This window comes from Phoxinus phoxinus, assembly GCF_949152265.1.
Source record: "Phoxinus phoxinus genome assembly, chromosome: 4".
Taxonomy (NCBI): domain Eukaryota; kingdom Metazoa; phylum Chordata; class Actinopteri; order Cypriniformes; family Leuciscidae; genus Phoxinus; species Phoxinus phoxinus.
This window is the reverse complement of record NC_136879.1, coordinates 9,529,729-9,543,366: the sequence shown is the minus strand read 5'-3', so window position 1 is coordinate 9,543,366 and position 13,638 is coordinate 9,529,729. Positions and strand designations below refer to the sequence as shown.

The 13,638-nt window shown below is 36.9% G+C and overlaps 2 protein-coding genes across 4 annotated transcripts; both read left to right on the top strand.

Moving 5' to 3' along the window:
* The first annotated feature begins 230 nt into the window (after positions 1-230).
* Positions 231-2,884, top strand: LOC306997284 (uncharacterized protein). Of its 3 annotated transcripts, none has more exons than XM_079610518.1 (4): positions 231-315; positions 403-2,315; positions 2,419-2,716; positions 2,810-2,884. In XM_079610518.1, exon 2 carries the CDS (start codon positions 412-414, stop codon positions 1,621-1,623), a length of 1,212 nt encoding a protein of 403 aa, XP_079466644.1. In that variant the 5' UTR covers positions 231-315; positions 403-411; the 3' UTR covers positions 1,624-2,315; positions 2,419-2,716; positions 2,810-2,884. The 3 variants fall into 3 exon arrangements, with proteins under 3 accessions (XP_079466644.1, XP_079466643.1, XP_079466642.1); XM_079610517.1 differs by lacking the exon at positions 231-315 and having other exon boundaries at positions 317-2,315; positions 2,419-2,497; positions 2,605-2,716; XM_079610516.1 differs by lacking the exon at positions 231-315 and having other exon boundaries at positions 317-2,315.
* A 1,538-nt stretch (positions 2,885-4,422) lies between these two features.
* Positions 4,423-6,019, top strand: LOC306997458 (uncharacterized protein; the record flags this gene model as incomplete). The annotated part of the gene is made up of 4 exons (XM_079610763.1): positions 4,423-4,898; positions 4,976-5,026; positions 5,564-5,623; positions 5,787-6,019. Exons 1-4 carry the CDS (start codon positions 4,676-4,678, stop codon positions 6,017-6,019), a joined length of 567 nt encoding a protein of 188 aa, XP_079466889.1. The 5' UTR covers positions 4,423-4,675.
* Between the last annotated feature and the right edge of the window lie 7,619 nt (positions 6,020-13,638).

The following is a 13,638-nucleotide window of genomic DNA, read 5'->3' as shown; positions in this document are numbered from 1 at the left end:
AAATCTTCAGTCACAGATTTCGAGATGAAAAAAAAAAAAACCTCCAACAGCTGCATTAGGGAAACACTAGCAAGTGCAAACCTGGTCGAGTCTTGTCATGCCAATTGTTTTTTCAAAACTGAATTGATCAATTGTAAAAAAAAAATTTGTCATTACTTAATGACAACCTGAAATGAATCAATGAAAGTGAATGGTGATAATGTTGACACAAACTACTTTTCCAATACTAAAACACAGAGCGAAAAATAACTAATAGTCCTTTTATTCCCCAGCCTCTGCAGATTTTTTTCATAGCTTTTAATTAAACAGACTGAGGTAAGTAAAACACACCTTAACATATTTATTGTGAGGAATACAATTATGCTTTTGGGAATACATGGAAGTACTATCTTATAATTTTAGACATACACAATGAGTGAAGAAAAGAGGGAAAGATCAAGGGAATATCTGAGATCTTGGAGAGCAGCCAAACGTGTTTTTAAAAAAATTGAAAAAAGTACCACAGAAGTCAGAGAAGAAGTCTCAGAGTGTCAGACTGACTCTGATGATGCCTCAAGTTATATGGAGGACCACCTGTCCACTGAAGCATCATTTACATGGGAAGAAAACGATGTGGATGACTTTGTGGAAGCCATGGACCTTGAGGAAAATTACACAACTGACCAGGAAGACAAATTATCACTTGGAACAGATCTGGCAACCTGGGCATCCCAGTTTCAAGTGAAGAACAATGCTGTTGACCATTTGTTAAAGATCCTTCAGCAACATGGCCACACAGATCTTCCATCCACTGCCCGTACTCTGCTTAAAACACCTAGGCATGTAGCAACCATCCAAAAATCTGGAATGGAATATTTGCATTATCCCCTACATCAAAAGTTGCTCGAATACCTGGAGAAGTACCCTATTGAAGAGCTGCAAGACCATGACACCATTAACTTGTCTTTCAATGTTGATGGCCTACCATTATTTAAAAGTTCAGCGAAAGCCATGTGGCCTGTCCTCTGTGCGATCCACCTCAATCCCATTGTCGTTTTCCCTACAACATTAGCTTGTGGAAACAAAAAGCCAAATGATCTGCATTTTTTAGATGATGTTGTAGCAGACCTCAAAGACCTACTGTCTAGTGGCATTCAATGCAAAGGTACAAAACACAGCATAAATGTTCTCTGCATTGTCTGCGATGCTCCAGCAAAAGCTTTAGTCCGTGGCACAAAGCTGTGCTCTGGATATTATGGCTGCGATAAATGTGACCAAAAGGGTGAATGGTTCGACAGAGTCACCTTTCAGGACACTGAAAACCTCACTCTAAGAACAGACGCCTCATTCAGAAGTCAGGTTCAGCCCCAGCATCACAAAGACAGCACACCACTGGTCCAGCTTTCCAATGATATGATCAAATGCTTCCCCATTGATTATATGCATCAGTCATGCCTGGGGGTGATGAAAAAGCTGCTGCACAGTTGGACAAGTGGAGCAAGAGGAGTAAGGCTCTCCAACACTCAAAAGCAAGTAGTAACGACTAGGCTTCTTCAACTCAGAAGTGAAATTCCATCCATGTTCAGTCGCATGCCTCGAAGTCTTGATGAGGTGGAAAGGTGGAAGGCTACAGAATTTCGCTAATTCATGCTTTACACAGGCAAGCTGGTGCTGAAAGGAATCCTTGGCGACGACATGTATCAACATTTTCTGACTTTCAGCGTTGCCATGTCCTTGTTAGTGTCACCAACACTTGTCCAGAGGCATTCAGAGTACGCAAGAAACCTGCTGCACTTCTTTGTCTGTAGAGGACGAGAGCTCTATGGTCAGGAGTTTATAGTCTACAACGTCCACTCTATGCTCCACATCACCGATGATGTCTTGCAGTTTCATGGGCTTGACAACTGCAGCGCATTCAAATTCGAATCGTACCTCTACACAATGAAGAGAATGGTACGAAGTGGAAAACACCCTTTGAGTCAGATCGCCAGGAGAATTGAGGAAAGGCAGTCATCTCCTCTTAAAAAACCCAAAGAGCGAGAAACAGCGAGTGCCAGGGACAAAGCATTCTTGCTGCATGAGAATGGCTGTGAGATTACAGATGCAATGGAGAAGGATGGAAAAGTCCTTTGCAGGGTTTATCATAATCCTGTGCCACTGTTCATCGAGCCATGCCACTCTTTTCTTGTGGGAGTCTACAAGTACGACAAAAAACAAACATCAATGAGATGGATCCCCAGAAAACAAGTGGAAAAGAGAGCAATCAGAATCAATCATGGAGACACTGTAACATTCATGGCCATCTTGCATCAACAGTGAATTTGTGACCGTTTAATGTGAGCTATTTTATATATTCTAAATGTACATAAATAAGCTAGGAGAAATGTGGAATAAATTAAAATTTTCAATAAATTAACATTGCTTTTGTTTTTTCCTTAGCATGTACTGTGTTGTAGAATTTACAGACGAATCATCTGTTGGAATTGTAGCGGAGTGTTGGACCTATAAAGAAGATGGGGTATAACCTTTCACAAGTCCAACAGTTACATCAATAATATAATCGTGCAAGTTTCAATTTACCCAATAAGGTAAAAGCTAGCTTTTGACTTTCTGTACAAATTTCAGCAACAATATAGTTACTGGCCCCCGACCAATCAAACAAAACGGGCAAAAAAGGGACAACTTCCTGACGAGGAAAACTGGATCACAAGAAAAATACGTGTTTTTTCTAGAACTGGTAAAGTTCAATATATGGCTGGATATTTTTAGATTATAACTGAATATATTATGACATTTTGATTTCCTAATTCCATTAACATTTCATCCCTAGGTGATTTTGAGAAGGCAGTAAAACGTAGCAAAAATGCTGAAACCAATTCCTCTGTCGAAAGTGATGATAATTGCTTTAAGAGGCCAACAAAAAAAACCTGCAGATTTGAAGACAGCAGCGATGGTATGAGAACATGACAATCCCAGAAATCGCAAAAAATTTAACCGATTTCACATTAATTTCCATAAGTAAATGAAGTATTCCTCTTTTTTTTTTTTTTTTTTGATGAGTGGGGAAGAGATCACTGGACACCTACCACAAAGAGAAAGCGTCAAGGTACATCTATAATTTCCAAATTAGTTACTAAATTCAGCTCCAGCATTTAGGTAATTTAAGTAATTCACATTTTGAATACCATTTAGATGAACCCTTTCCTCGCCTCAAGGCAACAACTGAAAGGACAGACAAAGGTATATTTTTATAACATAAGAATTATGGAGATATATTATCCTTTTTTTTCATTAAAGGAGAACTCCGGTCAATTTTTACATTGAGCTCATTTTTTTGTAAATTTGGAGTGCTGTCAATACAGAGAACAACGACAAAAAATCAGTGTTGCCTACACCGTGTTATCCTCTTTTTAAAATTTGCACCCTGTTGACTTCAATCGAGTTCACGCGCATAGGTTTAGTTACCTATGATCACGCGCATGAACTCGACAATTGACTACTTTGGACTTCGACCAAAAACAGGATGTAAATACAGGTATTTGCGCTGGCTGAAATAACATCATTTTTATTCATATCTTTCACATCTACCGCAGTCAGATTCACCGTGTTCACTCTAAAAGAATCACTCACATGGCTGGGCACTTGTATGACACATCAAGGATTCAAGGCTAAAAGCAGGTTTATAACGTGCCCCATTCAAGTCAACAGGGTGCAAATTTTAAAAAGAGGATAACACAGTGTAGGCAACACCGATTTTTGTCGTTGTTCTCTGTATTGACAGCACTCCAAATTTACTAAAAAATTAGCTCAATGTTAAAATTGACCGGACTTCTCCTTTAAGCCGTAATCAACAACAACCTATAAATTATTCAATACAATCGTAATAGCAATTAAAGGATTAGTTCACTTTTAAAATAAAAATTCTGTCATCATATACTCACCCTTAAGTTGTTTCAAACCTGTATGAATTTCTTTCCTCTGCTGAACACAAAGGAAGATATTTAGAAGAATGTCAGTAACCAGACAGTTTTTGGTTCCCATTGACTTTCATAATATATTTTTTTCCTACTATGGAAGTCAATGGGAACCAAAAACTGTCTGGTTACTGACATTCTTCTAAATATCTTCCTTTGTGTTCAGCAGAGGAAAGAAATTCATACAGGTTTGAAACAACTTAAGGGTGAGTATATGATGACAGAATTTTAACTTTAAAAGTGAACTAATCCTTTAATATTGATATTGTTTGGACTGGAAAAATGTGCTGTGAAGTAATATATGATCAAAACATTGACTTGCCTTATGCACACGCTGCAAAAATTGCTGATGTTAAATTTCATCTACTGTTTTCTTTTTTCTGTTTTAACAGCAGAAACAACAAAACTTCCAATTCCACCCAACCTGCTACAAAGTAATTAAAAAATGTTCCTTTGTACAAATACCACAGCAAATAAAGTACAATATTAAAAGGAAATATACTTTAGGGGTGTGCGATAGACAATTCTCGTTTTCTAAAATTTGTTTGTTAATTAGACAGTATTTTAGAGTTTTTTTTTTTTTTTTGTGCTAGTACCCCCGAGTACCTCTCAAAGCTTTTCATATTCTGTGCGGTTAGTTTGCAACTGTAGAAACAATGGAAATCAAATGAATTTATAAAAGTGCTAAAAATTTATGCAATGCATCTAAATGTTTTGCCGGCATGAGAACGCAAATATATTCTTTGAGTAAGTTCAGCTTTTTGAAATACAACCAAGCTCACATATGGTTAAAAACAACAATTAGACAACACAAATTGCACACCCCTAACTGTGTGCAAATACTAGTAATCTACCCTAAAAATTTAATATCTGAAGTCTTCACAGAATCTTCACACCATCCCACATGTGACACTTCAGTTTCCCCATCGCATGATTTACCTGAAGGTAGAATTTGATTCAATGTAACTTAATATGGGACCTTCAACTTATGCTTAACAACTGTGCATTAATCTTGCTTGCAGATGTTGAAGAGCCTCCCAGATCGTCCTCAATGGCAGCTACAGATACAAATGGTAAATACATTTATAGAGAAATTTGTAAAGAATCAGTTTAGAGCAAACAACAGATTGGTCTATGTATTACAAGATATTTAAACATATGAGACAAGCTAGTTCAATGTAATGCACATTGCACATATAAAGGGTACCCGCAGGGTCTTAAAAGCATTGAAAAAGTCTTACATTTGATAATCTAAAATTAAGGCCTTAAAAGCCTTTAATTTGGTATACAAAGTCTTGGATTTCGTTACAAAGGTCTTAGATTTTTTTGCCTTTTCTATGACTAAGTTCATACCGTAACAAAATTAACTGTTACTTCCAAGTACCTGCTATTGAAAGTCTGCCTATTTGTATAACAGAAAATTGTGATGTTACTGTTGTGTAATCACATAAAAATAAATGAGAGCAAACCGAGTAGCGAACAGTTCTCTTTACCTTTCATTCCCCCATCTTACTCTTCCACCTTCCTGCTTTCATATCTAGAACCATATCTCTATTATACATTTATCAATTAGCAACATAATAAGAGAACACAACAATTACCTTTTTCAGTGGGGAGACAATCATGGACAAAGGCTTCCAGAGAGGCTCCCATGTCAAAAGATCTAAAAGGTAAGAGATACAACAAGACCACATGTATTTAAATGTGATTAAAAAATGATTATACAACTGCATTTAGTTAAATTTGGGGGTGAATTATTCTGTTAATATTTTACAAGTAAAAGTTACTTTTTTCAATCCTTGAAATATAAATAAATGCTCACCTTAATTGCAGAAACACTGCAGATGCTGCTGCAGAAAGTAGATAGTCTGGCAGCCTCCCAGAAGGAAATTCTACTTCTGTTGCGGAGGAACCAGGGGCGTCAAAGGGAGGAGGATATCTTGGACTTTCCGACTGCTCAGTGCAAGGAGGAATTGGAGGACATTGAGAACCACCTTAAAGACCCTGAATTCCGAAAGAAAGTGGTGGGTGCCGACTTAATTCAGAGGACAAAAATAAAATGTTAAAATATGACATTACCTTCTCTTTGCAGATTTTATATCAGTGCCGAATATCATTTATAGAATTAGGCAATTTAGAATGAAATTTTACATTTACCTCTTTAAAAATGTAATTTACCAAATGGCTAAATAGGTTTCATATAACGAAACTGGTAAAACATTTTACGGCATAATGAGTACACCATTACTTTTGGTTACCTGCATGCCAAAAAACAATTCTCTTCCAGACACACCATCTAGGGGTGTGACGGTTAGTATATAACCGTGAGACCGACGGTTATAGTTAAACACCGTCATTAGAACTCTATAACCGCCAAAACCGTGTTATTAAAATATTTTTTACAAACATAAAAAAAATACTTTTTTAGATAGGATCATAATATGCGCAATACATCGGGAGACATGGTTTTTACCACTTAATGAAGTTTTGTTTTGTAAATCGTCAGAAATGATTTTTTACCACTTCATATAGCCTAAGTTTTGCTTTGTAAGCCTTTCCTTAAAGCGAATTTCGTTTTGTACAAATTGTACCTTAATTTTAATAAATGTTTCATCAACCAATTGCATGTATTTAATAATATAGCAGACAATATAATAACCGTGACATGGAGGCGCCGGCGCGCCGCGTTCACTTGCATTGCGTTGTGAACTAGAGCGCATCTCATCGTAAATGAATGAAACTATGCCTATGCCTCATGCATTAGCATTAAATATCTTTGCTACATCCTTTCTAGACGGGTGCGGCTTTGAGAAATCTTGAAGATCTCCCTAATAAACGGAGGTCTGAAATATCTGCCCCTTTACCGATCAGAGCGCGCGCTGACACGGAGTTAACCCGCTATCTCCAAGAAGAACCAATTGACTCTACGGCTAATCCACTAGCATGGTGGGGAGACACACGCTATCCGCTCTTAGCAAAATTGGCACGTAAATACATGTGTATTTGTGCTACAAGCACAGCATCAGAGCGAGTTTTTAGCACTGCGGGTAACCCTACATCTACCCCTACATCTACCCCTGTCAGATCGTCACTAAAACCGAGTAAAGTGAACATGTTGGTGTTCCTGTCACGGAACTTTGAAGTCGAAAAAGATTAGGAATTTAAAATGTCATTGCACTTTTTTCGTTTCCTGTATTTAGTTAAATTAAGGTATTATCACAACAATCGTTGTTCGACTTTTTTTTTCTTTGATAAAGGTATGTAGATTTTATCATTTGTAATTTAGGTCTACTCATTCATTTTTATGCAGCTCTTATATAATTTAAGCAGCCTACGTTTTTAAAAGGATTTGTTTAGTGTGTGTGATTTATTTAAAACAAAGCATGTTCATTGCTTTTTTTTTTTTAAAGGATTTAAAAAAAACCCCGACGGTTATGTTACGAACCGTCACATTTGACTCACATCATAACCGTCATCACCAATTCTGAAACCGGCACACCCCTAACACCATCTCAGCCTTATTGGTGGGACCACTCCGGGAGAGTGTGTAAGGAGGGTCATGCGGGCGGTGGCAACCAACAATGTGTGGAGCAACTACAGTCTGCATGGGAAGCGGAAGAAGCTGCCTCTGATAAAAACATCAGTGTGCAAGGTTATCACACGTGAGTCAATGTTCAGTTTATGAACAACAGAGATAAATGTGGCATAAATAACAAATTTGACACCGAAATATTACATAACATTCCGTTTTCTTTTCACAGACGAGGCTTAAGACTAAATTAGACTTTTCTAGTCCCAGTGGGACTATGGCAAGCCGTTTTAACATTTAATAATTTCAACCTACTAGTATCTATTTTCATGCTACTAGTACTTATTTTTTAGATACTAGTATCTATTCCATTAAGTACTAGTACCTATTCATTAGATACTAGTGCTTATTCTTTGATTAAAATGTCAAAACGGCTTACCATAGTCCTAGACTAAAATGCATGTTTAACTGAAAGCAACTTGCACTGGCATATCTTAAAATATGCAAGAAAAACGCTCTGATCATGTTTCAGTCATACTCCAATTTAGGGATGGTAAAAACTAAAAAAAAATCTTGACCGACCACCGAGCCTCATTAGCCGGTTGAAACCGGTTAACCGATTAGTTTAAAATATGCTACGCTATTTGAAATAACAGCCATTTCGAGCCGGGCTGCAATTTCGCAACTTTGTTGCATCTCTCTGTCGCTCTACCTCCCGCGCTCTCTCTCTCTCACACACACACACACACCCCGGCGCCGCCCTTCCACTCACGTCACTTTTTTAAAATCCCCTACAGCGCGAAACACGAGTCCCGCAAACGCGGCGCCGAGGAGCTTGTATGTAATCGGAAGACAAATGGCTCCTTGGTTTCTAAATGGTTTTGGGCACAAGGTGATCGCGTTGAAAATAAAGGCGTTTGTCTAGCGTTAGAAGCTCATTTGAAACATTGCCGCGGCTCATAAATGACAGCTCCAGGCTTGTGGGTGTCGCGTTTTCAAGTGATACATCATAGATGATGTGCTACTACTGTATTTAAGCGCTGTATCACACAAGTTGCAACTTACAGTCATTCTTTTTGGTGAAATGGTCCCACACACTACTTTTCTTTGCACGCTTCATCCTGTCGTCTGCTCTGGCTCTAACCTCGTGTGCCTTTACTTTTCACAAACCTTGTGAGCGCGCGAACCCAAACGCTGTGACCTCGCGCCAAATGTTTTTATTGGTTTATTAAGTACAAACAGGCGAGTTATGAAAAATTGAGTGAGGGATTTGTTTACTTCACACAAAAAGATGGCTAACTGTAGTAGCGTTTAGTCCACTGTCTATTTAGCCTAATTTAGAGATCACTTTTTTTTTTTAACCGACTGCCGAAAACTTTGATCGGTTAACGTTGATACGGTCAACCATCGGTCAAACGGTCACCGGTTAACATCCCTAACTCCAATATGTTTATAAGACTATTTACCTGTCTGTGCATTACATAATAAACTAAAATAAACTTTCTATATCCTATCATATTTTATCGCTAGTTTAGTTTTATATATATATATATATATATATATATATATATATATATATATATATATATATATATATACACATACACTTTTACCCAAACTGAATAATTAAAAACAAGTTTAAATGGGTAACGTTAAATATTCAATAAATATTTGTATTCACTTCTTTTCTGACAAAAAAAAGGAGAATAAATACGCGTTTCAGTCTGTGAAACTACAACATTTTTGGACATTTAAGACATTTGAATAGCCTACTTTCTGTAAAGATAGTTTAATTAGTGTGATTTGTATAGTATGACAAATTAATAAATGAATATGATTAATTATTTCGATTATACATCTACAATTGAACGTATGAATAAACACACTGATAAGCAAGCATGAACAACGTACAATATGCTACTTACTGTAACGGTTGTTGTGTTTAATTCCAGATGCCGCCATGAAATGTAAAGCTGGTCTTGGAGAGAAGGACATTGAGTGTTTAATTGGAGAGACTCTTAAACATGCCCCGGCGCATATAAATAAACATGTTGAGGTATGAACAGCACAGACAAGAGATCACTACAATGTTCTAGGTAAAAGCAAAGCAGAAACAGAAAAAACCCTGAAGATTATAAGGCCTGTAATGGCATTTTTAATCTTTCCTAATGATTTAACAGATTAATGCTGTATGTTCTCTGTCTGTATTCTGAGTTTCCTGGTGTAACGTTGGTTCAGCTGGAGGGGGGGTGTGAGCCCGAGAATGATCTGTGTTTTAAGTTCCCATGCTGGTGGAAGCTGTTCCTGGTTGTATAAACGGTGGGGGTGATGGTTTCCCCTTGCATTATAAAGTAGCAGGCCAAGCTCTCTTGAGGGGAAGTCCCAGTATCTGTCTGTCTCTGACTCTGGCCTGCAGCCTGGCTGCAGGGCTGGGGTCAGAGAACCATTTTTCTTGCATGAATAAATTACTTTTCTTTTTAAATACAATTTGGATCTTGACGTCTCTTTGCCTGGGAATGCTGAGTTTAGTAATTGTTTTTGCCACAACAATTTGGTGTCAGAAGTGGGATTCCGTGAGGAAAATTCTTCTCCTGGTCCTGAGACGGATTTGACGGAGTGAATCGCCCCAGTACCAGGTACTGGTCTCATACCTCGACGGTTTGAGAGAGAGAGCTCAACAGGTTACGAGAGAGAGAGACAACTCCTGATTTCAGGGCCAGAGAAGAATCCTCACCGGGATCAGAAAGAATCCGTGGCAGTGCATCTCAGCTCAGGTAAAAAAGACAGCCAAATTATTATTTTTCTTCTCTTTTGTTGGGTGTAGATTGATATAGGCTAACTGTGAGTGAACCATATTGGCTGAGACTGTTTCTTTGGTTGCGAGTAGAGTTTTTAAGCGGGAAATTGACCTGAGGAAGTCAAGTCAATTTTCTGAAAACTAGCTCGTAGGTGGACGGAAGAGCCACACCGTGGACGGAAGAGCCACAGCTGATTAAGTAAGTGAACGGAAGAGTCACAACTGAATACAGAGCATATTTGCTAAAACCTGTCTGATTTTGGGTTAAGAAGTCAGATCTGTTCGAAGACGTTTGGACAGATTAGTAAGACGCGCGTCGAAAGTAAAAATCCAAGAGAGGAGATTCAGCCAAAAATGGGATCATCTAACAGTAAGCTAGATCATTTTTACACACCAGTTTTTTGTTAAAAAGAAGAAATTATGGCCAGAAAACGCATGCAAGAAATTGGAAGAACAGATATTTGTTTAACAAAAGGCTTTTTATAGTTGTGTTCAGCATCTGTGTAAAACTATGAATAGACAGAGAGTTGTTGAACTGAATTGTTGGATTGCAGATAAAGAGAACAGAAAGAAACTGAAATGTAGGGATAGAAAATAGAATGTTGTTGAGAGTTGTTGAACTGAATTGTTGGATTGCAGATAAAGAGAACAGATGTAAGAAGGAAACTGAAATGTAGGGAAAGATTGAAGATTTAAGGAACATGGAATGTAGGGATTTGATAGAATTCATGGAACTATTTATGAACGCCTGTTAAGTCAAATTAAGTTGAAATAGTATGAAAAGTGAGTTTTAGATAAAAATAAGGCATTGAGTATGATTAACAGGGATTAACATGAGGAATGTTTCATTAAGCAGAATGGGAAAAGTCTATATGTCAGTGTTATGATGTGAATGTGCATTATTGTATTAATGTTATGAAAACAAGGGAATTGAAGAATAGACTTCTATATGTTTATAACAGAGTTTATAAAAGATTTGAAGGTGCAAGCGGCTATGGTAAGCTGTCTGTAATTTAGGGACTGAGGAATAATGATGATAAGTTGAACAGTCTGTAGATTAACCATTTGATAGAAGAATAAGCTTTCAAACAGTATTAATGAAATTGATGACATGCTAAATGTCTTTATCCTGTTAACCTTCACCAGAGCGAGGACGCTCTGAAGCGTTTTTTTTTTTAAATAGTTCAAAGTTACTATCAGATTTAATGTTATTACCTTGACAAACTATACATCATTAAAAATATATAAGTCTCACGTTTCAGTATTTGACCACTATTGTATTCTGAGAAACTTATAGTGACAGTTATGTCTTAATTTGTGTCAGGATTTATGTAATGAAAAAATGAGTCGATACCTTTAATATGAATTATGAGCGTCAGCTGCTCCATTCAGAAAAAAACTCCGGTGCTGTTGTCTTGAGAACGCGTGACAAAACAACGTTCCTCAGGGCTTTTGGCTCAAAAATGTGCAGATTTGGAGAAATATTGATATATTATCATAGGTTTACATCATATTTCTATAGACAGGAATAATATTTATTGAATTTATATCCAAATGCGTCGATGTATACATAAAGAGCGCTGGATACTCTGATGTACTGTGTTTTCAATCCATACAGCAGGCTGAGGGCGCCATTTGCACAGTTTTTTCCAAATATGAAAGCTCACGAAGAAGAAATAACCTGTGACCTTCCAGGACGTCACTGACATAAACAGCTAACGTTAGCTTTCAGAGATCGCTATAACATGCAGATAAAGATGTTTTGAAGACAATAAACATGATTGCAATGATATTTGATTTACCTGTGTTCTTCGAGCCATGTCAGGTATTTTTATAATAATAGATTATATGTATAATGTAGCAGTGCTAATCGGTATAGACTTTACAATAGTGCAGAATAATATCAAATCATATATTTTCTGTCTGATTTTCTTTTCTGAAGCCAAATAAGCTCATAGAAGATTATTTAAAACACTCGACTTGCACTATAAAGTAAGTTTGGAGCTCAAACAGGGTTTTAATCTCATAAATTGTCGTGTATTGATGGTGTGCTAAGCTAACATGCTAGCTAGCTCTCTAGTTGCACCTGCCATCTAGCTGTTATTTTTTATGATTTTTTTTCTAAATCGGAATGCTTACTGAAATATTTCTTTATTTAAGAAAGGCATTTGATACAGTTTCAAATGTGAAGTGAAGATTATGAAAGAAATTAGGGGGTGAAACACCGTGATTAGCCAGTCGTTAGCGATTATAATGGAGACAAAGGAAAAGAATATTTATGGCCATAAGCCGGCTGGAAAGGTGTAAATGTGTGCAGGAGAGAGTGACACTGAATGGGGCTCGTTTGCACCACAAAACAATAGAGACAATAGACTGAATAGATGCTAATAGATGACAATAAACACAAGTTTGCATTTTAGAGTCAATTCAAAATAAAGTCATTTGAGATGATCTTGAAAAACATTTAACAAAATACAGAGTTTTAGACTTATCACCTTCAAATTTTAAATATAACATGGTCAGACATGTGTCTTTAGCTGGAGTGCATTTCTAGAGTGCTGACGGGCCAACTTCAATTTAATTTTCATGAAGATGTTTCATAAAAATAAATTTCTAATAACTTACACAACTTTGAAGCTATTCATAATTTTTTTTTCATTATGACAATAATTCATTCTACATTTCCAATAAAGTGCCAGGTGTCAGCTTTCAAATGAGACCATACTTGAGCTTTTAGGACAAAGGGTAAATTAATTGAATCTTTTTTAGGTTGGGTATGCTATTTCTGGGGATTTTTCAAAAGTGGCGCTGAAGGCTAACAGGTTAAACTGTATGAACAGTCCTGATAAATAATAGTGAGACAGAAGAGAGCAAATGCTGTAAGCAGCTGAAGCTCTAACTGATTTGCAAATTATGCTCTTGTAAAAGTTTGGTTCTGATTGGAAAGAAATAATAAACATAGATTGAATTAGTAGCTCTGTTTGCATTAGTGAATGGGGGATGTTTTTGAAGGCAGATAGTGAACAGAACAGTATGAAACTCAAGCAGTAAAAACAAATGGTCAGAAAGAGCCTTTTGAACTCTTTAGTATGGTTAACTTGTAAAGAAAAGACCATTGTCCTTAGGAAGACAGATGGGTTATTTAGCATTTGAACTTTTAGTGTAGGTAATTATCTTCAGGAAAGATAGAGATCATTTACCCACAAACAAAGAATTTTCGAGTGAGGACAGTAAAACCCCCGAGGGTGAGGGGGAATTTAGAAAACTCAGGGGAATTTAGAATTGTATTCTATTTTATTCCAGTTAGATCTAGTTTACGGGAACTGAGATTGTAAAAGAATACAGAGAATGCTATTTTG